The 27,946-nt window shown below is 38.4% G+C and overlaps 2 protein-coding genes across 8 annotated transcripts in view; one reads left to right on the forward strand and one right to left on the reverse strand.

Annotated features, from left to right (window-relative positions):
* Positions 1–2,352: 2,352 nt before the first annotated feature.
* Positions 2,353–14,321, reverse strand: ATG12 (autophagy related 12). 3 transcript variants are annotated; one of them, XR_005366528.1, is made up of 5 exons: positions 13,856–14,301; positions 9,972–10,108; positions 7,504–7,608; positions 4,108–4,170; positions 2,353–3,499 (listed from the first exon to the last, which is right to left on the reverse strand). XR_005366528.1 is itself a non-coding variant. In XM_038551851.1 (4 exons), exons 1-4 carry the CDS (start codon positions 14,016–14,018, stop codon positions 3,440–3,442), a joined length of 423 nt encoding a protein of 140 aa, XP_038407779.1. In that variant the 5' UTR covers positions 14,019–14,284; the 3' UTR covers positions 2,353–3,439. The 3 variants fall into 3 exon arrangements, 2 of the variants coding, with proteins under 2 accessions (XP_038407779.1, XP_038407780.1); XM_038551851.1 differs by lacking the exon at positions 7,504–7,608 and having other exon boundaries at positions 13,856–14,284; XM_038551852.1 differs by lacking the exons at positions 2,353–3,499; positions 7,504–7,608; positions 9,972–10,108 and having other exon boundaries at positions 4,109–4,170; positions 13,856–14,321.
* A 116-nt stretch (positions 14,322–14,437) lies between these two features.
* Positions 14,438–27,946, forward strand: part of AP3S1 (adaptor related protein complex 3 subunit sigma 1) — a 68,196-nt gene continuing 54,687 nt past the window's right edge. For 3 of the 5 annotated variants that reach the window (XM_038551848.1, XM_038551849.1, XM_038551847.1), the window contains exon 1: positions 14,448–14,596. In XM_038551848.1, the coding sequence (XP_038407776.1) occupies positions 14,528–14,596 (69 nt within the window). In that variant the 5' untranslated portion in view covers positions 14,448–14,527. Of the gene's footprint in view, positions 14,597–27,946 lie in introns of all 5 variants that reach the window. The other 2 variants (XM_038551850.1, XM_038551846.1) reach the window with 2 other exon arrangements.

The following is a 27,946-nucleotide window of genomic DNA, read 5'->3' on the forward strand; positions in this document are numbered from 1 at the left end:
GAAAAAATGGAAGGTACAAATAAAAGTTGCTTCAAGGCTTTTGATAGGTTTTGTCTAACTGTACCCTGAAGATTAGTGTCCATTCACGTTCCATGCACCACGAATATGACAGACTTAATTCCCCACAACTCTGCCCATACTGACAGGTAAAGTGCTTTCCATGACTGCTATTGTGATAGGTGACAATTAGCATCTCATAGTTTTTATTTGTATAATGGGGTTCTGCACTTGTTGCACTTTTTTAGCCATCTGTATTTTAAAATTTTTCAAATTTTAATTTCATATAGTTAAGTGTTATGTTAGTTTCAGGTGTACCATATAGTGATTCAACAATCCCATATAATGCCCAGTGCTCATCACAAATGCCTTCCTTAATCCCCATCACCTATTTCACCCCCGCACCCACATTTTAAGCCATACATATGTTGCAAATATTTTCCTTTATCTTCTGCCATACAAAAATTTGAAATATTTCCTTTAATGTTGCTTTGCTAATAACTTAAATGTTTTGCAAACCACATTTAAAAAGTTCATTCATTCAATATATAATGAATTACTGATGATGTATGTATAAAAAATGTACTAAATATTATGTGTTGGTACCAAATAAAAAACCAAAAAGCATCCTATTTTCAGGCACATTACAATCATGAAAGGTTGTTACATGCATGTTTATAATATAGTATACAGTAGGACTGTAATAGTGGAAGCTTGCTGTGAGTGTTCTTATAAAAGAGTATCCCGAATGATTTGGACAGGCTTTAAGGAAAGTTAAAATCGGAATTAGGCAAAGAGGTAGGATTTGAAAGGGGGTGGGGAGTTCTAAGTACACTTCCAGAAATAGACTGCATGAGCAGGTGTCCGAAACAAAGCACAAGGCATATTCAGGGAACAGTGAATAGTCCAGCATGGGTTGGATAATGCTGTAGGGAAAGAGTAAGACTACACCTGCTGAACTGTTTTGAATACTTTCCTTTCCATTATGTGGTCTATAGCTGACTCCCCCAGTGCCAGAAGTTTACCCAAGGAAACGAAGCTTAAGCTGCAGGAAAGGTGATTTTCATTTTCAATCCCCTTGCACACTGCAGACCCGCCCACTTTGGGTTACACATAGATAAATCACGTTGACTAATACCATATAATCAAGGCATAGTCCTCACTTTGAGTTCTCTAATCTGAGTAGAATAGGTAGTTATGGTCCCTTGAGGGTTAAAACTAGGAAATCACAGATTCCACGAAGTATCAAATCTAATTTGGATCACAGATAAACATTCTCAGCTTACCTTACACCTAAGTATGAAGAACTCATTATGAAATCCTTGGCACTGTAACGTCAAAAGTGGAAGCACAATATTCTATTATTGTGTATGTTCCATGGGCTGTGGGTCATCGTTGTCCAGTAGGATAAAGCATGACATCGTGGACATCAATTTTCTCATAAACATGGACAACTTAGAAATATAACTGCACCCCCCAGGTTCAATTAAAATTAAGACAATTTAAACCAGATAGCTGCAAAAATATTTGTGAAGTGTATTTTTGTTTCTAGCCACTCAGTACTTGTGAGATCCAGGCTTAAAAGTTAATGCTGCAAAGTTAGCAAAGAATGATTAAATCCTTTGGGTAAGGATTTAAAAGATAAAAGCATAAATAAAGTTTGAAAAAAGAGTAAAGCCCTATATATTTTTCAAGGTTATTAGAGATGAAAACAAGTCCGGTATGCATATTTGGCTAACCTTAGATTTAATGTATTTAGATCAAAAAAGAACTAAGTTGATGTCACAAATTCAAACTCAAGCAGTCTTGGTTGCTGAGGCAGTAAATATTCTATCACCTGAAACCTCAGTGCCAAATTTAATATAAACACATCTTTGCTACATGTTAAATATATATAAATACACATATAAATCTATTCACGCCCTTCAATAAACTGTAAGTGGACAAAGCTGGAGAACAGATCTTTTCCATATCTAACTTATTTGACTCAAAAATAATCCACTTCCTAGCTCTGAACATATATATAAATTTCTTACCTAGTCTTACAAGATAAATTTGCAGAATTCAACTTGTATTAGTCCAGGGCTAATTACCTGCTATATTAGTTTATTACACAGGGAAATCAGTGTTAGGGGACTTAACAATTTATTTTTGGGCAGAAAAATGAGAACTGAACAGTGATTTCGTCACTGTAAACTGAATTGTTCCTTAGCAACCCTAATGCTAATATAGGGCAGATCATTAACCATAAAGTACATTGTGGGATTTAAGGGACAAAAGTGTAGTTCAAAGTCTTTTGACAAAATCATACCATTCCTATTACCTTTGAAAATAAACACTCTCAGAATTCTTGTATACATCTTAGATGTAGATGTCCTGTTTGGACATTCCATTTATTGGAATGCTGTTGAAATGCTGCATCACCATTATAATACACAATGATATAATACAGAATCTCACTTGAAGCAATTACCAAACTAACAGCCATCAGGGGAAAATGGGACTTTTAGCCATAGCATGAAACACACATAGAATCTAAGAAAATCCAATTATTTGAGGGTTTTCAAGTTAGAAAACAAATTATAAAAAACTCAAAAGATGTTGCCAGGTTTACTAGTTGAGTTCTTTTGACACTGTAAAAATAAGACACAAAACAACACCATAGTTACAATCATTAGGACTCACAGTTTTTTAAATGATTATAGGACTGAAAAGAATTGTATGACTCAATTATCAAGAATTTCTAAAATTCTTTGTTTCCCAATAAAATAACTCTAAATCACGCATATTCTCTAAAGCAGCTTTCCAGTGCATCAACATGTGTGCTCTCTTAGCTAGATGTTTGCTAGAAATTAGCAAGAACCACTTTTTTCCTCCATGATCATCTGGCAAAAACCAAACTGCTTAACTCCTTCTGCCGGCTAGGCTGCCCCCTACTGGACTGTGTTAAGATACAAAGCCAGCAGGTCAAAGGCCTGTTTCCTAACATGAGAAAAGGCATATCCTATTCTTCAAACAAACTGAACTGCCTTGAATATGCACAAAAAGAATCCTTTAGTAAACTGACTTTTACAGTGGAAAAAAATCAGCAGAGTGTTCTTTCTACAAGTAAACAATTTCAGTCACTAAGAATTGGTAACAAAGAAGCTTTCTACAGTCTTAGTCTCCTTTTTCAATACCTTGGTGGCCAATCTGGGGCAATTGTTGTAGTAACAGGTATTCTGTAAAGCCAATCTTTTATGATGATTTGTGTATTAATACAAATCACATTTTTGTGAGTCCATCTACTCTATGAATTTCTTTATGCATAAACACGATTCATAGTAGATACATGCTGAGTAGATCACATACACAAGTCTCTTGTCACAAGGATGAAAACTTTTCCCAGAGCTGTTTCCTTTGTGAAGATTCATTTGGGTAGCAAGAGCTTTTTCTCTGCACTTCATCCCCATGCCTGAGATTTGCAGTAATGTAGGACCAGTTTACCATCACTGCCAAAACACTACAAAAAGATAAAAGGCAGTAAGTTAAACTCAATTTAATTTTTGTTATTCTTAGATGAAACTAAAAAAAAAAAGTTATATATATATATATCATAATATCCTCATACATGTAAGTATCTATAAGACTATTTCTTTCAACAGATCTAAGTTACTCTTGGACACATATCAGTAATCGTAAAAAAAAACCTAGCATTTTATGCATGGATGGGCTTGCATATTATCTTGTGCCTTTCCTACAACTCTTAACTATAAGGTATGTATCGTTTTCTAGTAGTGGTGCTAGTGACTACATTCAAATGATTATGACCATTAAACTATTCAAATGTTGAATAAAGTCATTCTTATGTAGCCTTCCTTTTCAATGTCTTGGGAGGCAGATCTGGATTATTATACTTCAAAGTCATCTTCTGTTTTTATTATTCATTTCTTAATTTTTCCATCATAATTTGAGATCCGGCTATGTTCTAAGTGTTAGATGTAACAAAGTAATCTCTTCTTTCATGACAGCTAAGAATGGCATATCATTTCTAAAAATGCTGTGAGTTTAAGATCACATTATACACAGATGTGCATACTCCATTAAGAAAACAAAGCACTAATGTGTTACCTCATAGAGGGTTCCAACTTCCTGGTCTGGGGAGGGGGCAAAGGACTGATTCACATAAATAAACTGCAAGAAAGAAGAAAAAAATGATTCATTTTTAATGGTATCCTGATTATTTTGCACTTTTCTGGATTTAGTCAGCTATTTCAAGTTGTTTTCAGAAATGAAAAAAAGCTTCCCTGGACTCCTAATTCTAATAAGTTACTCAACTAATGAAATCTCAATTAAGACCAATCCTGTCTTTCCTCTAGAAGACTAAAAGTAACAGAATTTCTGGTCCTAGAACAGGGGTTCCCAAATTTTTATAAATAAGAAATCTTTAAATATTGTCTTACAAATAACATTCGAAAGTTTACTCAAACATTTGAAGGTAATTACTAGGGGCACCTGGGTGGCTCAGTCAGTTAAGTGCCGTCTGCTCAGGTCATGATCCCAGGGATTGGAACCTTGTGTAGGGCTCCCTGCTCAAGAGGCAGTCTGCTTCTCCCTCTCCCTGCACATACATTCTCTAATAAATAAAAAAAAAATCTTTTTTTTAATAAAAAAATCTTAAAAAAGTACTAGAAATATTAATTTTCCCATGTACTCATATTTAAGCAGCTCTTTTTTTTAAATTTTTATTTATTTATTTATGATAGTCACAGAGAGAGAGAGAGGCAGAGACACAGGCAGATGGAGAAGCAGGCTCCATGCACCGGGAGCCCGACGTGGGATTCCATCCCGGGTCTCCAGGATTGCGCCCTGGGCAGGCGCCATACCGCTGCACCACCCAGGGATCCCCCATGTACTCCTATTTAAAGATAGGATTTCTCCTAATGAATTTCTACAAATAGCCTCAAATCAAGAAATCTAATATTTGAACTTGTTTGCGCATTTTCTGGGTGGGAGTGGGGAGTAAATGACACATATGGTTGATTTTTTTTTTTTAAATCTTTATTACTTTTGACAACTCTCAAAAGTACTGAACCTCAGGTAGAGTACCTCTATTATTAAGTCACTTTCAGCAAAGTGAGGTTAAAAAAAGTAACAAAGTAGCTTGTTCTTTAAAAGGATTCACTGTTCAATGTTTCAGTTTAGTCTATTTTTATTAAAACATTCCTGACAATACTGAAACAAAAGGCCACAGTATCAAAGTGGCTTTTGATAATTTTCTTTTCATAAAATAAAGAAACTTTATTTGCAGGGAACATATGCAATTTTCCTTTGTTATCAAATTCTAAGACTAAAATTTCCTGGGCTTAAATTAACATAGTACTAAAAGAAAACCAATATTGGAATAGTTGGTTGAGAGATACTACATGGGTCACCAGTGACAACAAGCTGGTGCTTCCATTTCTTAAAGCAATACAGTGTGGTAATTAAAAATAGAAGCTCTACTGAGATAGATCTAGATTTAAATCTTGGCTCCAAATACAAATAACCTCTCAATTTCAGCAAATAGTCACTGTTTATTATGTGCTAGAAATTGCACAAAGTGTGGAACTATAAAGATTATTATGATCTCTTCTCTCAAATGAGTTTTTGATCTAATGGAAAGGCAGACACACAAATAGATAATATAGATGGGAAAAGTGCATGTGACAAGGTGTACAGTACACACAGATGAGGCATTAGTTCAGCCTAGCAAAAAGGCCAAGGAAGTTTCCTGGAGGAGACCTGAGCAATAAGATTTAACTAGGTGAAGAGAATAATAAGGGCTTTGGGGGCAAATGGGGTGAAAGTAAGGAGTGTCAGAGTTGAGGGTGCAGTAGATATAGTAGAGAACTACAGGATCTCAACATGGTTTCTGTAACAGGAGTTAGCAATTGAGAATGACTAATAAAAAAAGGCAATATAGCTAATTTAAAATTCGATGAGAGCAAAAGGTTCACTATGCAATCTTGCTAAATCCTGCAACGTGGGAAGATAAAATTATTCTAAAAAGTTATTTTATTTATTTTTAAAGATTTTATTTATGTATTTTGATTGCAAGTGGAGGGGAGAAGGGGGTGGAAGGGAGAGTGTGTGTGAGCTAGCATGCACCAGCAGGGGTAGGTGCAGAGGGAGAAGCAGAAACTGTGCTGAATGGGAAGGCTGATGAGGGGGCTAGATCCCAGGACCCCAGGATCATGACCTGAGCTAAAGGCAGATGCTTAATGACTGAGCCACCCAGGGCACCCTGATTTTGTTTTTAAATCACTAGTTTTTACTTTCATTGTTATGAAGCTCTTTCTCTAGTAGCTTCCTCTGGAAGGGCTCATGGGAACAATTCCAAATTCCTGGACATTGCTATTGTTTATGCCTATTAAAAGTCAGTTTTTGGGAGCGCTCCAGTGTGGAGTTTCCTTGAGCTCTCTCCCTCTGCTCCTCTCCAGGTAACATGCACTAACAAATAAATAAGCAAATAAATAAATACAATCTTTAAAAGGTTTGTGGCATATAAAATTTTCATCTCACACTTTCCTCATCACTTTGCTTTTTTCCTTATAATTTATAGGTTTCCCTATAAGTTTGACGATAATTTAATTTTCTTTCAAAGTCATGTCCTTTTTTCCCCCTCTATGTCCAAGAGTTTTTCTATTTCAAACCTAGTTAATCTAACCAGAATATTTATTGATGCTTGTTATTTTGTGTTGATATTCTTAGGTACTTTTTCAGTATATAGTTTTAAATCTTATTAAGAAATTTCCCTTGATTTATACTTTTAAATATTTGTTTTGATTCTTTGCTTTTTCAAGGACTTTTTTTTTTTTTTCTAAAGATTTTATTTATTTATTCATGAGAGACACAGAAAGAGAGAGAGAGGTATAGACAAAGGCAGAGGTAGAAGCAGGCTCCATGCAGGGAGCCCGACGGACCGATCCTGGGTCTCCAGGATCACGCCCTGGGCCGAAGGCAGCACTAAACGGCTGAGTCACAGGGGCTGCACAGGGACTCCTTTAATGCATACGTTCACTTTTCTTTGTTCATAATTATTTGCCACCTTTTCTGACATCTTTTTTACCTTTCTTTCTGATTAAAAAAATTTGGCTTTTATGGGGTGCCTGGGTGGCTCAGTCAAATAAGCATCTGGCTCTTGATTTCATCTCAGGTTGTGAGGTTGGGCCCCGAGTCTGGCTCTGCACTGGGCATGGAGCCTGCTTAAGATTCTCCTTCTCCCTCTGTGCCCTCTTAAAAAAAATAAAATAAAATAAAATTGGTCTTTTTGCCTTCTATTTTTCCTAAAGCTTTACTGGTTATTTGCTCTTAGTTTTTTTCTACTTGAATCTCCATTTCCAAAATAACTCTTATTTATAATTTTTTCCTGAGTTCTGTCACTTCAATGGAGTTTTACTAATGCTGATTAATGTTATTCTTTCACATCTTACATCATTTTCTTAATGTCTTTTAGCTCGTTTTAAAATACTAAATTACAGTTACCTTTATCAGACGCGCATCTTTCTGGCATTCTTTCATTGTCTTTAGGAATGTTACTTTTCTTTCTTACAACATTGTATGGAATTTGACCTTGATACTTCTCTGTTGCTTATTCAAAAAAAAAAAAAACAAAAACAAAACAACAAAAACAACAACAAAAAAAAAACAAAAAAGGATTTCTTTATATTATTTGAGAGAGAGCAAGCACAGGTGGGAGGGGCTGAGGGAGAAATAATCTCAAACAGATTGCACCAAGTTAAGAGCCTGACCTGGGGATTGATCTCATGACCCTGAGGCAAAACTAAGAGTCAGATATTTGACCAATGGGGGGGGGGGGGGGGGGGAGGGGGTACTGAGGTGCCCCTCTGTTGCTAATTTTTATATGTAATTAGTTTTCTTTGACTTAGCTTTCTACCTTGTTCCCCTTCACTTTGATCTGGTCTTTCTGTTTCCTTCTCTCATGTTTCTAACCCTGCTCAATTTTGTTTCACTTCCAGAAGTTCCTTCTCAGTGTGGGGTCTTGTCCTGCAAGGAAGCCCTACTGTGTCTATTTAGAGAGCTCTCTGGGGCTAGACTGCCCCAGCAATTCAGTCCTCCTTAGGGGAGATACATTGTAATCATTTCTCAATTTCAGCTATCAAACTAACTTGCTCTACTTCCCAGTGAATACCTGGTGGCTATTCAGGTTTTCCTTCTCTCAGTGTTGTCAGCTACCAATCCTGTTGCTTCTTTTAGCCCATTTGGTGATACCATGCATTCCAGGGTTCATGAGGATGCTCCCTCATCTAGGTTTGTTATAAATACTGATCAACTGTTTTTTGGTTTTGCTGTCTAGTCAGCTATGTCTTTTTGGGAATGTGAAGATCCAATCATGCCTCTGACACCACTGCTATCTTCACAGAATCCCTAGCATTATATTTTCCTTAACACCCACTTTGCTTAAAATACTGTGGAGTACAGCTAGATGAAAGATGTGGATTCTAGTTCAGTCTAGGAAAAGTGATAAAATTATCTACTCTCATTTCTTATTGCTTAAACAAGAAGAATTAGATTCATTTCAAAGGTTAAGTTGAACCATATGAAATTCCTATTTTTATATGTGATGATGGTTGACTGATGGCAATTTTACATGTTTCAACCTAATATATACTGCTATCAATCAAGTCCTTTCAGATTACTGAATGTAGGCAACACAAAGAGTCAAGACTTTAACATTAACATAGAACGTAGCATTGTTTCATCTTCTATTCATATATTTCTAACAGTAATGCCATATTGGTTTTCTACTTCACCATCTCTTGAGGCTGCACCTTTAGCAGAGACACCTCTGCTCATTTCTCTCAAGTCTATGCCCTCAGTCCTCTAACTTTGCCACTTAGATTTGGATGCTGGGCAAGTCCTCTGCTCCTGAGGTTTTAGCTATCATATGCATGTGGATGACATTATAATCTTCTACCCACCGCTGGCATTTATTTAACTAGATTCTATATGGCACTCTTATAAAACATGCTTTTCTCACTCTGATTACAAAGGCAATTTCCTCTGGAGGAATCTTTGGCTCTATGCTATTCCTGCCTCAAATACATTCTAGTGATTCACCTACCTTCCACTTACTTTTGTATCTATAACCCTTTCATGAGAGCCACTGATAGTCAAATTCTTAAATCAGTACCTTCCTCAATGACAGAAAAATAAAATCCAACAGATTCCACTTTAATAAATTCTCTCATTTTATGCCTTCTTACTTCTAAGTTCACAAGCAACTTTATCCCTCTCCAGCACTAACACATATAAACTCTTAGTCTGTATTTTAAAAATACTAAGTGGTTCTTCACTTCCCTATCCACTCAAATACTATCTGTGTTAATACTGACCAAGACTGTGATCTGCAAAAAAAAAGATGCCTGATACATTACCATACCACATGACAAAAAAATACCAAATACATGTAAGCATTTAAATTTCTATAGTCAAATACCAAGTTAAAAACCAGCGGCATTTAAAATATTAATCCTTACAACTGCTACCACAAACTGCTTACCATATATGGTGTATTATGAAATAAGTACCTTTCTTAATTCTTCCATGAATATGGCAATATATATTGCTTACCTCAGGAAGACCAGGAAGGAACAATGACAGCAAAACAAAATTTTAAAAACCCAGAACTTTTCTGTACTAATGTTCTAGGAGAGATCTTTCTGCATGAACATTCAGTGACTGAAGGAAAAAAACCAAAACAGTAGGTAAAATACAGTTTGCTATAAAAGCAAATCTAAAAATCATTTCATTTTGGAGTTCCCCAGAGAATTTAATAAAGTACAGAAATTCCATCAAAAAAGGAAATAAAAAGACATCACTAAAGGAACATATGTGGCTCCATACTCATTTCTATGTACAACAATTATTCATAGTTGCCCAGAAAACTACTGTGAATTTATGTAGGGAAATGATCACTGTTGCTTTCATACCAACTGTTCAGAGGCCACAAGCTTAAGGAATTTTTTGATGAAGTCAATGAGTCCTTGAATGGTTCGGGTTCGCTCTACAGCCCACTTCTTTGTTTTCATTATAGGGGTGTCTCCCACAGCCTTCAAGAGGACATCAACTGTCAAAGAAAAAAAAACACTGGCTATTACGCTGAACCATCCAAAGAAAACATGATATTAAAGACTTCAGAAAACTTAAATTGATATACAGTTTATGTACGTATGATAGTGGAGACATGTCCAAGATGTAGAAATTTTAGGTAATACTCTTTCTCATCATGCTTTTGTGAATTTTTTCCCTTGATTCTACAGTCCCACAAAAGTCTCCCCATGAAACTGACCTTTAAAATGCATTTGGACATAACAGCCAATTCCAAAAAGAAGAAATGAAGATAGAAGAAGAAAAGATAGAAGAAAATAAGAAAAAAAAAAAAAAAAAAAGATAATGTCATGGCCTTTTCATTGACTAAACTAATAAAATTACAATAATAATAGTGTAGACAATATTACTGTTGGGAAAGTAAAATTGTATACTTTTTCTGGTGAGCATTATAGCAACATATACTGAAATACTTCAAGATATACTTTGACTCACTTCTAGAAATCTAGTCTAAGAAAATATGAGATGTGAAAAGAGTCACTTAGAAGGATTTCATCTTTGTTGAAGAATTTATTTTTACAAGGGGAAAAAACCCACCTTGGTAAATCTAAATATCCAGCAAGAATATTTAGAAGAGATTGCTTAAAGGATATTACATTCTATGATAGAATTTATACAATATAGTAAAGCACAAACATTCTACACTCCCTGGGTTCCAAATCCTGACTCTGTGACTTGCTAGGTATATATATCTGGATAAGCTTTAATCTCTCTGTGTCAGTTTCTCCATGTGTAAAATAAGGATAATATCTACCTCACAAGGTTGTTGTGAGAATTAAATTAGTTAATACATGTAAAGTACTTAGAACAGTAACAGCTCATAACTCATACTTACTGAACCTTAAGTTATTAAGCTGCCACTAGAGAAACATATTATTAAAGCATAATAATATGCTTGACTAAGTTATAAAAATGTACTAAAAACAAAACAGCATGTATAATAGGATACCAATTTCATTTAAACCACCACAAACATATATTCACATAAATGTGGAATATGTGCCAAAATGCTATTTCTCAGTAGTGACATTACAGATGATCATTTGATTTTACTTGTGCTTTCTGTAACTATGAAGTTTTCTACAATAAACTTAATAAAGGAAAATAATAAAAATATTAAGAGGAAAATATGACTAGGGACCAAAAGATTTGAGATAGAGAAATCAAGTTTCAATAATCCAAAATACAGGATACAAATGCAAAGACTGAATCTTTTCCTTTAAGTTACTTTGAAAAAAAAAAGGGGGGGGGGGGAGCAGACATCTACAAATTAACACTGAAAGCAAAATAGTGTACTGCTGCCCCCTAAAGTTAGCTCTATGCTATTACATCCTTCTTGTCTCATTCTTTGGTATTAAAAATTGAGATTCCCATCAGGTCACTGCAATCAATTTATTTAAGTTTGCCCCTGGAATGAAGGCACCTAGAACACAGGACACAAATTATCTTCCTGCTAAAATTTATATTCCTTTCTCCATTTAATAATTATAGCTTCAGTTATTTAAATACGAATGAACTGGGAGATAACAGAAAATTATCTTCGGGTACCTCTGCTAATCCCCTTGGACCTGTCAATAACTTAGTTGTAACTGGGTATTTCAGTAAAGTGAAGCAGAAAATATTGTGAATTATATGTACTACTGAAGGCAGAAGAGCAGGAAGGCAAGAAGCTAGAGCTACTGTAGTTACAACTGTAACTTTTTTTTTTTTTTAAATCCTAAATGGTGATCTGCTTCCAGTTCTCAACCACAGCTATATTTTAGAATCAACATTTACAAGAATACAGGTATCCATATCAATTACATTAGTCTTCTGGAAGCAGGGCATTGGTAGGGTCAAAAACTCTCCCAAGTGATCATAATTAGTTCCTAAGGCCCAACAACCTTGGTCAGCTTAAGGAATCTTTATTCTTTTGTAGCTTAAATTAAAGGTGGGTCATATGAAGTATTGGCACTTCCTTCATCAGAAGAGATCCTCAAAAAAGGAACTACTTCAGGGTAGAAATTTAATGGCTAGAAACAAAGTTTTTCATCACAGAGGCAAAGTCAAATATTCTCAAGGGCCAGAAAATGAAAATACTATTTTTCAGTGGTGGTTTAAAGAAAAAGAAAACTATGCAGACCAAGGAAAACATGGCTTATAACCTGTGGTCATATCTGGGTTATGAGCCATTCATTTTTTTGCCTGTTTTACTCCGCTATCTTCAGGGTCAAGTAGTAAGCTTTTGACTAAGGCTGTCAAAGCCAAACAAAAACAAAAACAGAAAACAAAACAAAACAAAACAAAAAAAACCCACCCCCAAAACAAAACAAACAAAACAACAAAAAATCTTTGGAAAGTCTGTTTCTGTTTGTAGTAAAATGAGAGAAAAAAAATGAACAAGAATCTGTAAAAATCATGGAATTCTTCAGTAAGACTCTAGTGCTTTTCTACAGAAACAATACAGGTTTCTACTACTCTATCAAGTGGAAATGATAGAGTGAGTTTCCCCCCAAATATAGAGGTGGTCTGACTTAAAAGGGAGAAAATGCCAGGAAACAGTTCTCCAAAAGCTGCAAAAACTCAAATTCTATTGAAAGGCTGTGAGATCATGGAGGAGAAAACATGCCATATCTATACTTTAAAACTCTGGATTGAGAATCTGAGGCCCAGGGTCAACCAATCCGAATTGCAATCGCCGGCTTGAGGCTTTTCTCAGAGGCAAGTACACAGAGTGCTCCAGGACAAGTGATTTCCTTCGGATTTTCCGTATTTTACGATGGCTAACCCATTCTCAAGCAAGGAAAGGTTGAGGACTCATTAAAGCAATGAAAACGACTCGCTTAAAAACTCCAAAATGGCTGGAGGGAGGGGGCGCAGGGAGAGGAGGAAGGAGGATGCCTATGGTTTTCTCTCAACATTCTTCGTCCTTGATAAAATTTCGGTTTTTTGATACAAGGAGTGAATTCACACGCAGTTAATAGAAAAAAACAGCGAACTCGTCGGAAAGCGTGGATTCTAAACCAGAGTTGCTACTGAGTATCCCTATGACCTTAAATCATTAGTCAAATAATTATGTCCCAACGTTTAATACCTGGAACTACCGAAGTCCCACTCAGCTCCCACTTTCTTCTTTTTTAAAAAGATTTTATTTGACAGAGAGAGAGAGAGAGAGAGAGCGCGCGCGCGCACAAGCAGGGGACGCGCAGGGGAAGTGGGAGAAGCAGGCTCCCTACCGGGCAGGGAGCCCAACCTGGGGCTCGATCCCAGGACCCCGGGATCATGCCCTGAGCCCAGGGCAGACGCTTAACCAACTGCGCCACCCAGGCGCCCCTCAGCTCCCACGCTCCACAAGCCCGCAGTCCGACCCGCTCGGAAGAAGAGAGGAGCGCGGCGTGGGAAGTACTGCGGCGCCCAGGGGCCCGCCCAGGGGCCCACCTAGGGGCCCACCTAGGGGCCCGCCCAGGAGCCCGCCCAGGAGCCCGCCCAGGGCCCCGCCCCGCGCCGCGCCGCGCAGGGAGGTCCAGAGCCGGCCGGCCTGAGAGTCCCCAACTCAAAGGTCTCAAAAGCCGGAAACTACACTTCCTCTCTCCGGACTGGCCAAAAGCCAAGGCTGGGACCAGCCCTCCTCTGAATTTTGCTCCTTTATTGGCCGCCAGGGACCTAGTCAGACGCAATCTACACAAACCTCCCGCCTTCGCCTAGAAATTGGCTCACAAAAAATTACTTTTTTTCTTGGTGTCGCCAGCAGGTTCCTCTGTTCCCGGGGAGACGGCGGCGGAAGAAGGGGGCTCCGGAGTGGCTGTTTCTGGGGAGACCTCCGTAGGTCCTTCGCCCTCAGCAGCAGTCGAGGGAGGGAGCTGCAGCCCGGACTCCGACTCCTCAGCCATCTTGCTCAGTGCAGAGCGAGGGCGGAAGTGGCGGCTCGGCGCGTGCCGGGGGCGGGCTTTACGCCAGGGGCGTCGCTAGGGAGGCGGCGGAGGGCGGCGCGGGGGCGGGGGAGCGGAAAACCCAACGCTGAAAGGTGGGGCTGCCGGCTGGGCCTCTGTGCGGAGCATGTCGCAGAGCCCCGACCGTGAACACCGCAAGTGCGGTTTTGCCAGAGGAACAGCCCTCCGGAGGGAGTCTGCGAGCCCAGCGCGCCGCCAAGTGCGCAGGCGCCTCCCGGACAGGTGGGCTCGGGCCGGAGATGTTTCCGCTTCCCTTCGCGCCGGCCCCGCCCCGCCCGGCCCGGCCCCGCCCCGCCCCGCCCCGGCCCCGCCCCGCGACGCGGGAGCGCGCGCGCGCGCGTGCGGGAGGGGGCGGGTGGGGAAGGATCGCCGGCGAGATCCCGAGGCGAGGCTCGCGCGCCCGCCCCCGCCCCGGCCCCCAGCGCCCACCCGGTCCGCCCGGCTCAGCCATGATCAAGGCGATCCTCATCTTCAACAACCACGGGAAGCCGCGGCTCTCCAAGTTCTACCAGCCCTACGTGAGTATCCCGCCGCCTCGCCGCCTGGCCGCCTGGCCGCCTGGCCGCCGCCGCCGCCGATCCGCGTGAGGGGAGTCGCTGGCAGGCTGGCAGCGCCCTCAGGGCGACCCCCTGAGGCGCGCCGCGGCCCTTCGCGCTCCCGGGCTGTCAGCCTCCGGCTCCGTCCTCCGACGTGGCTCTGCCCGGGCGGCTCCTCCGCCTGTCTGGGCTGGGCGGCTTCCCGGCTGGCGCGGGCGAGGCTCCGGGGGACTTCCCGGGGCGGGGGCCCCGGCGGCGGGCGGCCGCAGCCCACCTGCCCTCGCGAGCCCCCCGGGCGCCCCGGCCTTGCGCCGCCCGCGGCTCGCAGCCCCACCTCCCCGACTCGCAGCCGCTCCGGGCCGACGGGTGTCCCTCCCCCGTGGACAGATGGGCTTCTGTTTTTCCCGGTAATCCGCTCGTCGCGCAGGAACTTGGGCTTCCTCCGTACGCTCTCTCCTGGGTACTGCCGTTGGGCCCTCGGCCGCCCGGTGTGACTTTCAGGTGTCTCCTTAGTAGAGAAAGAAAAGATAAGTGAGGACCTCACCTTTTTCTCGGGCTTTTCCCCTGGTGGCTGCAAAGGGAGTCCTGCAATAACTGGCGACGTTTGGCCCATGACAGCTGTGACTCTCTCCACCTGAAAGTTAACGATGGCAGCTGCTGGTTTGGCAGTTCTCTACCTAAGGGAATTGGGTCTCGTGTGTAGCTTTTCTTTTACTTAGAAAGACACTCCGTGGAGTGGAAGTAGTGCTGAAAAAATGCAGGTGTTAAGGGGGGGGGGCAAAGATGGGTAGTTTTTAAAAAAAGATTTTATTTATTTATTCATGAGAGAGGCAGAGGGAGAAGCAGGCTCCTCAAGGCCTGAGCCAAAGGCAGATGCTCAACCACTGAGCCACCCAGGTACCCTTCTCTCTCATAGAAGAGGGTTGAAGAAAGTGAGAAAATGAATTGATGATATTGACACATTGCTTTTACTTTGCGTGATCTTTTTTTTTTTTTAAAGATTTTATTTATTTATTCATGAGAGGCACACACAGAGAGAGAGAGAGAGAGAGAGGCAGAGACATAGGCAGAGAGAGGAGCAGGCTCCCTAGGGGAGCCTGATGCGGACCTCAGTCCCAGGACCCAGGGATAACCACCAGAGCCAAAGGTGGAGGCTCAACCACTGAACCACTCAGATACCCTAAGATAAGTAATTTGTTAATGACTGAGCGAGGGTTACAGACATAGGTGCCTATCTGAGGGCAAAATTCACCACTAGGTAAAACGTGGAGCTGTCACTATAAGGATTCATGTAGAGATAGAACTCTTGGCTGGAATTGGGGCATTTTGCTTACAGTCAGAAATGAACATTCAATTAAATACTGAAATTGTGCCAACGCTAGCACTTCTTGTGGATAAAGCCCAGATGGAAGTGATGCCTGCCCTTAAAAAATTAAATGTGAAAATGTCACTTCACTTAAAACGATAATGCAGTCTGTGGAGGTGTTAGTTGAAGTATGAAACCTTGAGCTTATTCTTCATTTCCTTAAGTAGCTTTGCTTCTGCTGGTGATAAAGATATTTTCGTCTGTTCCTGTTTGGTTTTAGTATAGTATGAATCAAATACTAATGCTCTTGTTTACAAATTTGGTATCATTTTTTTAACCCAGAATAAAATCGTATTTGATCCTTCTGAGTGGGGAAAAAAAAAAAAAAAAAAAAAGCCCTTCACTATACAATCTTACCCATTTGCCTAAAGTACTGTAGTGGTCATTATTGAAGGAATCTTTTTCTTATTCGTTGCCTTGTCATCCATTTGTGGTAAAGAAAAGGTATTTTGTGACACTGAAACAGAAATCAAAGATGTGTTTTTTTATATCTACATTTTTTAAGAATATTTTATTTTATTAGACACTGAGATAGTGACAGAGATAGCGAGAGAGAGCACAAACTGGGAGGAGATGGAGAAGTAGGATCCCCACTAACCAGGGAGCCAGATCCCAGGACCCTGGAATCATGACCTGAGCCAAAGGCAGACATTTGAGCCACCCAGGTGCCCCTCATATATTCACTTAATAATCAGTATTCAAAACAGTAAGTTTCCTGGCTAGTTCATAATATCAGTGTAACCACTCATGCAGTGTGGAATTTAAGCATTGACAGAAAAATGTATTTTTTTTCTTAAGATTTTATTTATTTGAGAAAGAGCAGAGAGCACAAGAGGAAGGGTGGGAAGAGGGAGAAGCAGACTCCCTGCTGAGCAGGGAACCCGTTGTGGGGCTGTGTCCCAGGACCCTGGGGTCATGACCTGACTCAAAAGCAGCTACTTAATCGACTAAGCCACCCAGGCGCCCCAGGAATAGAAGTACCTTTTACCCTTACTTAGAGGCAGCAGTGAAGGTTACTGTGGGAAAAGGCAGTTCTGGCAGCAGCGGCAATTGCATCAATGACAGTGTTATCAGGGGCAAGGACCTAAGAGGTGTAAAAAAAAAAAAATAACCTAGTGTTCACTGAGTATACAGGAGTGAGGATGCCAGAAACTGTTTCTCTGCATTAGTCTTTTTATCAAGTTGGGTTTTGCCAACCATATATTTTCATTATTCAAGAGTAATGTAACATATTTACTTCTGCTAGGTCATACATAACCTATTTGAGGGCAGAATTCTTTTCCATTCCTTTATTCCATCAGCCAGTTAGTTTGTCAGCATATATTCATTTCATGCCTATCATGTCCAGTCAGTGGAAATGAACAAACATAACTTCTCTTCTGGAGGGAGATGGACAAAGCTAATAAGTAGAATATATAACATGTCAGAGACTAGTAAGTGCTGTGGAAAAAAATAAAGCAGTGTAGGGTGATAAGGGAGTGTGAGGATGACACTTTAAAATAGAACGGTCATGTAAATTCTCACTGAGAAGGTGACATTTGAGCAAAGACTTGAAGTAGGTAAGAAAGCCAGCCAGCCTTGAGGGTAGATCATTCCAGGCAGAGGGAGCAGCAGATGTAAAGGCTCTGAGGATGGAATGCCCCATTTGAAGAACACCAAGAAAACTGGCATGGCCAAAGCAGACTATGTAAGGAAAGAGTACTTGGAAATGAGGTCTGTTTGTATAGGGCTTCAGAGTTAGTCTGTTCTCATTGCCTGGAATGTCCTTCCCTTCCATTGCCAAATGTCCAGATTTGACCTCTTGTTCCACATTTAACTCAAACATCACTTAAACATTTCCTGAAGCTTTTTGTCTCTGCTGGATGACTCCTCTTGGTTCTTAGGATTTTATTTTTATCTTTATTATGGTACAGTGTTTGGTTTCACAGCCTAAAATTCCTTGGGGCATCCTATAGATTCCTTGAGAGAAGGTATTGGATTTTAGATATATTTATGTCACCCCTAGCAATCAACATTAAATTTTGAATATAGAAAGCTCTCGAAAATCCTTGCTTAATGTAGTCATTAGATTCTCCTAGCTTAATAGGCAGTTTGGATTAGAAGTGACTTCCTAAGGCTCCTTCCACCTTTCCACCAAATCTTATCCTTCATTAACTGGAGGTTTTAAGAATTCATGCCTTCAGGATAAAAGCAATGTTGGAATAGCTATTACTTCAGCTGTTTCTGTTTTAAGTTGAAGCTCCTAAGAAGTATATATTCAACAAGATTGACAGTTTTGATTGAAACTTATTAAGAGCACCTAGTGGTATGGTCCTGATAAGGTCCTGAGATTTGAGTCCAGCAATAATGGTTTAGCACTAAGCAGTTTGAAAACTATTGAACCATTTGCCAACCAGTTTCCTTTATTGCATTGGATTCCTATTCCTCATCTATCCTTCCTTTTTAAAAAAAAAATAAAAGAAAGGTTATTTATTTTTTATTAATCTCTATACCCAATATGGGGCTTGAACTCAAAACCCTGAGATCAAGAGTCTTTCTTAGATGATCTTCCGACTGAGCCAGCCAGGTGCCCTTATCCTTCCTCTTGATAGATCAATTTATATGTTCATCTTTACCCTTTAATAGTGCAGATTTCTGTTTCCCACTGTAATAGATTTTTAGATTTTTTACATTTGATTGTGCCTCCCAGCTGCTGTGAGATTTGATATATATGAAGTCACACATCTATTTTGCTAAACTGAAATTTTTGGTTCATTCTGCTAGAGTCAGATACTGAGAATTCAAGGATGGACTCAGAATGTCATCACCTCTTGTGTTTTTGCCCTCTCTTTTCTTGAGCTATGACTGCAGAAGTTCAGTTGTTTTCCCTGGTTTAATTGTTTCTTTAGTTGATGGTTAGCCCCAGCAACTTGGCCACAGTAAACTTTAGTCTTTTAATATTTGCCTGGCAATACTTCTCTATTACTATAAATGACTAATGAGACATATAGTTCATAAGCCAGATATGTTTTTTACATAGCCATCAAACAATTTGAGTTTTGATTCCTGTGTTATTAATAAACCATGACATGCCACTTTAAATAAAGTGAACATGTTTTTCTTTTATATGAATTAGTTGTAGTTGTTTCCATAGATACAAAAGATTGTATATGTGTAATATGCACTGTTCATACATGAGTTACCAAACTGTTATATGTGTGGGTTGCCTCAATTTTCTTATAAGCTAAATCTGATTATTCTTGTCAACTAAATGCACACCCTAGAAGGAACTTAAGATTGTTCTTTCCTTTTTTGAATTTGTTGACATAAAAAGTAAAAAATACAAGTATGTATACTTTTTTTTCCTTTAAAAAATTTTAAGAACAGTGTATCCATGTTTACTAACATCTTATCTTAGTGACTCTTGGCAGATGGGATAGTTCAGCTTCTTTATATGATCAGAAAATAATTATCAACAGTTCTAAGGATTAAGGTGTTAACACATTGCAACATACACCATTTGAGCTGTTTTGTTAAGAGAATTCCAAACGATTTGATTTCTTTCCATATTAATTAGGATGCTTTTGACTACGTAAATAGGGTTTTGTGTAGCCTGACTTAAATCTGCTTGAAAAGAACCTTATTAGGATACATAGTAGGAAGTGCAGAATATTAATTCCAAAATTATTTGATTCAGCAAATTAATGACCTCATCACATCCATTTTCTGTCTCTTTCTCTGTCTTCTTCACAAAGTTGATATCTAGAGGCTGGTTTCCTCATGAAATTGGTGATAACCAATTCAGTCTCTAAGTAGCTTGTGATCTGTTCCTGCAATCCTGGAGTATGTCTTCCCCTTCAGTATAGTTAGTTCTACACAAGATAAATAACTGCTAATACTAATCAGAATCCACCTTTGGAGCTGAGGGTGGAAACATGAATGAATTTACTGTTCTGTTGGAAAGGTGTAATAGAGGAATGTATGTTGAGTAGGCAAACAAGTGTCACTATCCCCTCTTGAGTAATGCATATTATTTCTTTTGAATAGATACTATTTTTTCTTCCATAGTTTTACGTTGCTTCTAAGGTTGTCAGTATCAGGAAACACATATTGTTAATATGTGATTCTGTGCATGTACCACAAAAGATCTTAGCTCAAGATAAATTCCTTATGTTAAAGGATCATTGAAAAATTTAAATTCTAATATAGTCATGATTTTTGTAGGAAGTGTCCTTAAAGTCTTGCTTTTTAAAAAATTGATATTAAACCTGTTGAAAATTCTAAACCAGGAAATAAAATGTTCAGAGTTACAGTGACGTTCAGTTTTTGTGGAAAGCTTATAAAATGACAATATTAGAAGTCATTCCTATGCCTTTCAAAGAAACAGAAGGCTTTGTATAAAGTGGCTGTATTGTGTTTCTTTAGTAAAGTTGTTGACTGTTAAATTATTTATTTCAATTTTTAAATACATTTCCTTTTTTTGTGATTCTGTGGAAAACATTTAAGTATTGAGTTCACTAAGGTCATCTTTATTTCACCATACATAGTTAACTATTAACCTTTATTGTATTTCTTCCTATAATGTCCCAGTGCAGAATATACATTTTTAAGACATTAATAACATAAAATGAATACATTGAAAATGTTGGTAGATTTATAGAACATTTATGGCTTTAAGATGACCAAATATGTTAATGTCTGGCTATTGTTAAAGTGTTTAAAAATAAATTAATGTAAATAGCATTTCCGTAATTTGCATTCATTTTTTTCCTCTGTGTATGTCTTTCTTTTTACAAAATTGAAGTTATATATATACCTGAGTGTATGGAGGCCCTTCTGTTTTCTCATCCTGAAGGGAAATTCTTTCTTTATCACTTGGAGTTGTCTTTGTACTTGTGAGTTGTGGATTTCTTCTCTGTTGCTGCTAAGCCACGATTTTGAGTTGTAGTCCACCTAGGGGAGCCAGTCTTCTTCCAGCCTCTTGTCACATAAAACTCTCATATTGGGATAAATTACACTTGTTCTTTCCTTGCCCATTCTGCCTTATCAGTCTTCCCTTTACCAAATCCTTTGAACTGAAGTGGGGATAAACAAATTTTTCTACCAGAAGATCAGGCAAATCTCAGAAGGATATTACAGAGTAGAGGAAGTAAAGACCACCATCCTAGTTAAGTTCTTAAGACTTCAAGGGGAGGCACTTCTAGACAAGGCTTTGACAGGAAGTGGTCTTGGATACTCCTTGACCTGTCCATTGTACTCTCCTCTCTCTTGCCAAGCTCATATTTCTTCCACAAATATTTGCTGTTCGTGTGGCCCTTTTCTAAGCACAGGTAATGGTGTAATGACTAAGATATCATCCTTGCATTAAGAGTTTCACATGCTAGTGATAGGAAATAGACAATAAACAAATTGTGTAAAATTGTGATCGTCGAAAGAAAAATGAAACAGTGAAAGGAGTTAGAGTGATGGGGGAGAAACTCCTGTTTCAGGACATGACATTTGAGAAGAGAATGAGATGAGGTCAGGGAGTGTATGAGAACAGCTGAGGAAAGAATATTTCAGGCAGAAAATGATGCGAGATCCCTCAAATGGGACCACAGTTGGTGTTGAGGAATAGCAAGAAGTCCTGCTGAGTGATCACAAGGAAGAGGGGGCAAGAGATGAGGCTGGAGAGAACACGGCCATATCATGCCTGCATGCCCAATTATACAGCTCCTTTTTCACCTCTCTCAGGCTGATGACATCATCCCCAACATGCTCTCGATGAGAAGAGGTATTTTTTGCCTTGAATCCTACTTGTAGTTTGCACAATTGAGCAATGCCTCTGACCTCTACAAGATAGGCAGTGATGCTTTCTTCTGCTTATTTTCTTCTCTACCCCAGCTAATCCTTAAGCTCCAGAGAGGTGGGAATGCTAGCTCAACAAATGAAGGTAAAAGTGACTGCCCCAGTTCTGTGCAGCCTCTATACTAATGAGACCTGTGATCAAGCTGTTTCCATTTCCTAAGTCACTTGTGAACTCATGAAGAAAAGCATTTATTTTTCTCAGACATCTCACAACCTTAATTATAGATGAGCACAGTTGATGTGAAGCCCAGTAGACCACCTCTATTATTGCGCTGAAAAGCATTTACATCTTTCCTGCCTTGTTTGAAGGCTGGTGTAATTCAAGAATCTCTGGCTGTCAGTCATTGTTCTGTGTTAGCAGGAGGAAAGGGCTCTTTTTCAATGTGCCAGACCCACTGAATTGTTTTGATTTGTGTGCTATCTATCTAATTAAATGGGGAAGATTGCCAGCTCATCCCACAACAAATATATTCTGCTGCTTCCTGTCATTAATATCTTAGTGTGATGGTTCCAAGTTTTTTAAGATGGAAAAATATACATAATATTTAGCATTTTCAGCATACAGTTCTGTGGCATTATGTATATTCACATTGTTGTGCAACCAACACCACTATCCCTATCTGGAGAACTCCTTTGTCTTTAGAAATTGAAACTTTTACACATTAAACACTGACTCCTCATTCTCCCCTTCTCCCAGGCACTAGCAACCACCATTCTATTTTTTGACTCAGTTTGACTGCTCTATGACCATCATAAAAGAGGAATCATAATCTATTTGTCCGTTTGTGACTGGCTTATTTCACTTAGTATGATGTCTTCAAGGTTCACCGATGTAGCATGTGTCATAATTTCTTTTTTAAGAGTGGATAATCCATTATATGTATGTTTACACTACATGTTATTTACTTGGATTGCTTTAACTTTTTGGCTGTTGTGAATAATCCTGCTATGAAAATGGGTCGTTAGATATATTTGGGAACATGAGTGTACAAATATCTGTTTGAGTCCCTGCTTTACTTCTTTTTCCACCCAGAAGTGGAATTGCTGGATCATATGATAATTCTGTATTCAATTTGTTTTAGAATTTGCTGTACTGTTTTCCATGGTAGCTGCACCATTTTACATTCCCTCCAGCAATGCACAAGGGTTCTTATTTTTCTGCATCCTGCTGATACTTGTTATTTTCAGTTTTTTTTTTCATCCTGGCTTTCCAAATGGCTGTGAAGTACTATCTCATTGTGATTTTGTTTTACATTTGTGTGATGACATTGATGTTGAGAATCTTTTTTTTTTTTTTAAGATTTATTTATTTATTCATAAGAGACAGAGAGAGAGGGGCAGACTCCCTGCCCAGATCCTGATGTGGGACTTGATCCCGGATCCTGGGATCATGCCCCAAGCCGAAGGCAAACACTCAACCGCTGAGCCACTCAGGTATCCTGATGTTGAGAATCTTTTCATGTGCTTACTGACTATATATCTTTGAGAGAATGTATATTAAGTCCTTTGTCCATTTTCAACCCTTTGTTGTTATTGTTGTTGCTGATGATGAGTTCTAGGAGTCCTTTATATATTCTAGATAGCTGTCCCTTACCAGATACAGGATTTACAAACATTTTCTCCCAACCCATGGGCTACCTTTTCACCTAAGCAATGGCATCTTTTTTCAAAGGATAACAACATCCTTTGATGCACAAGAGTTTTTAATTTTGGTAAGGTCCAGTTTATCTTTTGTTGGGGAGGGGGTGTCTCCTGTTCTTTTGGTGTCATATCCAGAAAGTAATTTGTAATGACTGCATAATAGTTCATTGTTTAATGTATCATAATTTATCTAGCTAGCCTACTACTGTGGACTTTTATTTTGGATAAGGTTTCTTTTTGATAAAGATTAAATAATAAGAAAATACTGGCAGATAATACAGGCTAATAACAAAATTGATAATTACAATTACTTTTATTATTACTACTACTTGTTACTTTGTACTGTTGGTTGGAAGATTATGTAACTAAGGAACTGTAGAATATTCCAGAGATTGTTGTCAGATATTTTTTATGTTTCTGCAGAATAAATTATCTCTTTGTAGGCTTTGTTTTGAAATGAACTTCTTACTTACTACGGAATACAAAGTCCTCCAAAATTCTTCCAGAGAACAGTTTCATAAGGAGACGTTTTTAGGAGAAAGTTCTAAAACTTGCCCCAGCTATTTTTTTTTTTTAAGAATGACCTAATCTTTAAAAGATTTAATTCACATGCTATAAAATTTACCCATTGAAAGTGTACTGGGTGTTATTCTGTATGTTGGCAAATTGAACACCAATAAAAAATAAATTTATTATTAAAAAAATAATAAATAAATAAAATAATATAGATAAATTAAAAAAAAAAAGTGTACAGTTCAGGATGCCTGGGTGGCTCAGCAGTTGAGCAGACATCTATCTGCCTTTTGCTCAAGGTGTGATCCTGGGGTCCTGGGATTGAGTCCCACATCAAGCTCCCTGTAGGGAGCCTGCTTCTCCCTCTGCCTATGTTTCTGTCTCTGTGTCTCTTACGAATAAATAAACTCTTTTTTTAAAAAAAAAGAGTGTACAGTTCAATACAATTTATTGTATTCACATTTGTGCATATGACTCACTGTTAATCTAAATTTAGGACAATTTCTTTCTTTTCTTTTCTTTTCTTTTCTTTTCTTTTTTTTTTTTTTTTAAGATTTATTTATTAGAGGGAGCGAGGGAGGGGGCACAAGCCTGAGCAGGGGGAAGGGCAGAAGGAGAGGGAGAAGCAGACTACCCCTGAGCAGGGAGTTCTTACATTTAGGTCTATGATCCATTTTGAGTTAGTTTTATATATGACCTAAGATAGGGATCTAACTTCATCCTTTTGCATGTGGCTATCTAATTTTTCCAGCACCGTTTGTGGAAAAGGCAGCTGTTCTTTACTCATTGCATTGTCTTGGTCTCTTACTCCAACCCCCATGCCCCCAATTTTACCTTGTTCTTGAGTTCTCAGACCTTTCAGCTGCCACCATGGTTCAGACTCTCTCTTTAAATATTTTAAACTCAGTCTGTCACTTCTCAGCTGTATGTTATTTAAGTAAAAAGAAAATATTGGGCTTCTGCCACTGAAACTGGGCAATATCTTAGTATAGTGGATGCTAGTTTTAGAGTGTTAATAATAGCTACCATTTATTGAGCACTTGCTTTGTTGTGCTAAGCAGCTTTAATACATTTTTATACATTGTGAGGGAAGATACTAGAGGGGTTTTCTCTAAAGAAATTTAATGAAGGATCTGGGCCAAGTACTAATACTGTACCCTTAAATTTGGGATATAAGGGTAGATCCATTCTCTTTGCTTTTTCTTTATGCACTCAGGCTAAAATGAGGCCTACTCAGGTAACACCAAGTCTCTAGTCAGACTTCCTTCTTGGGAATCTGGGAATAAAAACAGACTCACTGAACTTTTTTTGCTGGGACCTTTTCTTTTTCATGATTTCTAAATGTTGGGGTGCTCTGAGGCTTAGTCTTCATACCTCTCTTACTTTTAATGAAAGTGAACTAATTATTTCTTATATATATATATATGCACCTTGCTCTCCTGATCCCATGGTTTTGTTAGGGATTTTTTGTTGTTCATTTTGTTTTTTTCTGCTTTGAATGCTATGCAACTTCACATTCTCTATTCTCTGAATTTCTAAATTCTGCTTATTCTATAAGTCACTTTCTGGATATCTCTCTTTGAAGATGATCTTGCTATTGAAAATCAGTGTTCCCCTTTATCTCTTATAGTATATTATTTGTATCATTCTTATGTCAGGAATTATTCTCTTTTATTATAAAGACATCTGTTTCTCTTTGGAAATATTAAAAAGCAAGATACAGAGCACTAAATAAAAGTTTTAAATGATTATATTCATTTTATTTCCTGTTTTAAGCTCTCTGAGAAAAAAGTCTCTTTCTCTTTCATCTTGGTAATACTTGATATTCTAGCATCTAGCAGAGTCACTGAATGCTTTGTAAGAAAAAAATTCTCTGGGGACGCCTGGGTGGCTCAGCGGTTGGTTGGCTGCCTTGGGCTCCAGTTGTGATTCCGGGATCTGGGATTGAGTCCCACATCTGGCTCCTGTAAGGAGCCTGCTTCTCCCTCTGCCTGTGTATCTGCCTCTCTCTCTCTCTTTGTCTCTCATGAATAAATAAATCTTAAAAAAAAAAAATTCTCTGAGTGTATGTGGAAGGGAAGGAAGGAGGAAGAAAATGGCATATTTACTATTTGATTAGAGGGACATTTTGGTTTTAAAGTTTATAACATATACATAAGAACAGGAAAGGAACATAGGTAAAGAAAGTTTTGTTAGTGGGTTACTGAATATTCAAAAATTAATTTTCATTAATGCATTAAGAGAAGTATTTAAAATAATAAAAATTGTTGCCTTTATGTAACTATAGTTGTCTTTAGATTGAAATATTATCTGTTGACTTCTATGATGGAGCTACAGTGTTAGGAAGTCTGATCAGCCTGAAGCAAGCTCCAGGCTTCTTTATGAAAGCTAATGATTTAAATTGATTGTTAGAAAAAGGGAAATTGTCTTATGTCAGCAGAGACTTGATTTGTTTAATCTTAGACTTTGGATGTTTGATTACAATTTTAAGGCATTCTTTTCAATATTGATTTTCTTAGATGAGTATTGCTGGCATTTTAAGAAAGATGATTACAAATGGTAGTTTTGAAGTTTATACGAGAAATTATTTTCACTGATAGAATAATAAAACATAGTTAAAGTTTAGCTTTCATAATCTGTAACTTGTTTATAAACAATAACGTCGTACAAAAAGATAACTTTCCTTAGGAGAAAACTTCTATTAGATCTTTACACCTATCATTAGAACTCTAGAGCTTATTTTACAGACAGTCCCAGAGACAGATATTTTAAATAAGTCCTTGTTAATCCGTGCTTATTATCTGGCATGTATTATTTTTTAATAGTTTTATGTATTTTAACTCAGTCCTCCCAACAACTGTATGAGGTAGGTATTGTTATTTATGCTGTAAATGTTATGTTATTCAACTGTTATTCAGGTTAAGCAACTTGTTCAAAGTCGCACAGTTTTAATAAAGAACGTATGCAGGAATAGACTGATATAGTCAGTTGCAGGTTTCATACTCTCTTCCTTTCCTTCTTTATTTTTCCTTTGTTTAACAAAGTTATACAAGCACATAGGTTAAAAGAATCTAATAGTTCTTCTGTAAGACTTATTATGAAAAAATTCTTTCATTTCCCCCTTCCCACAGGTAAGTATTTTTTAGCTGATTACTCAATATTTACATGTCTCTGAATAATGAGCTTATTTTGCTGCCTGATTTTTTTCAGTTGCAGGCATAATCTATTGATTTATGCTATTGAAAATGCTTATTTAGCTCTCCACCCTATCCCACCCAACATCTATATCCTTCTCAGTCTTCTCATTGTTATTTCATAATACTGGTTAGAGCAGTATCTGGTTTCGCTAATTTACTATGTAAATGCTTTTCTCACCTGAACCATGTTGTAAATTTTGCTTCGTTTTTTCTCTCCTGACAGTTTATTTTCCTTGGAAAAAAAAAAATCGCCTTTTTCTTTGACCTAGTTTTTTATTTACTTCTCACTAATTCAGGTCTTTGTCAGTTGTCTCAATCATATGCTGCTTCCATCAGTTTCATGTTCCTGAAGACATCTCTTCTAAAATCTTTTGAGTAGGCCCAATTTAGACCTGTTGGATGGTTTATGTCTCTGTTACCTTTGGAATATCTTTAGCCTGTTTTTATGTTGGATCTCCTATTGCTTTTTTGCATGGTTTATTACCTTACTGTGGTAGAACACATCCTCCGGTGATTTCCTGAGCAAAGCCATATAAGGAGATAGGTTTTTTGAGAGCTTGCTTGTCTGCAGTGTCTTATTATAACTTTACACTGCCTGTCTATAGAATTCTGGGTTGGAAATAACTTTTCCTCAGAATACTGAAGGCAGGGATGCCTGGGTGGCTCAGTGGTTTGGCGCCTGCCTTCGGCCCAGGGTGTGATCCTGGAGACCTGGGATCAAGACCCACGTCAGGCTCCCTGCATGGAGCCTGCTTCTCTCTCTCTGCCTATGTCTCTGCCTCTCTCTCT

The sequence above is a fragment of the Canis lupus genome, chromosome 11 (genome assembly GCF_011100685.1).
Source record: "Canis lupus familiaris isolate Mischka breed German Shepherd chromosome 11, alternate assembly UU_Cfam_GSD_1.0, whole genome shotgun sequence".
In the NCBI taxonomy this organism is placed as follows: Eukaryota; Metazoa; Chordata; class Mammalia; order Carnivora; family Canidae; genus Canis; species Canis lupus.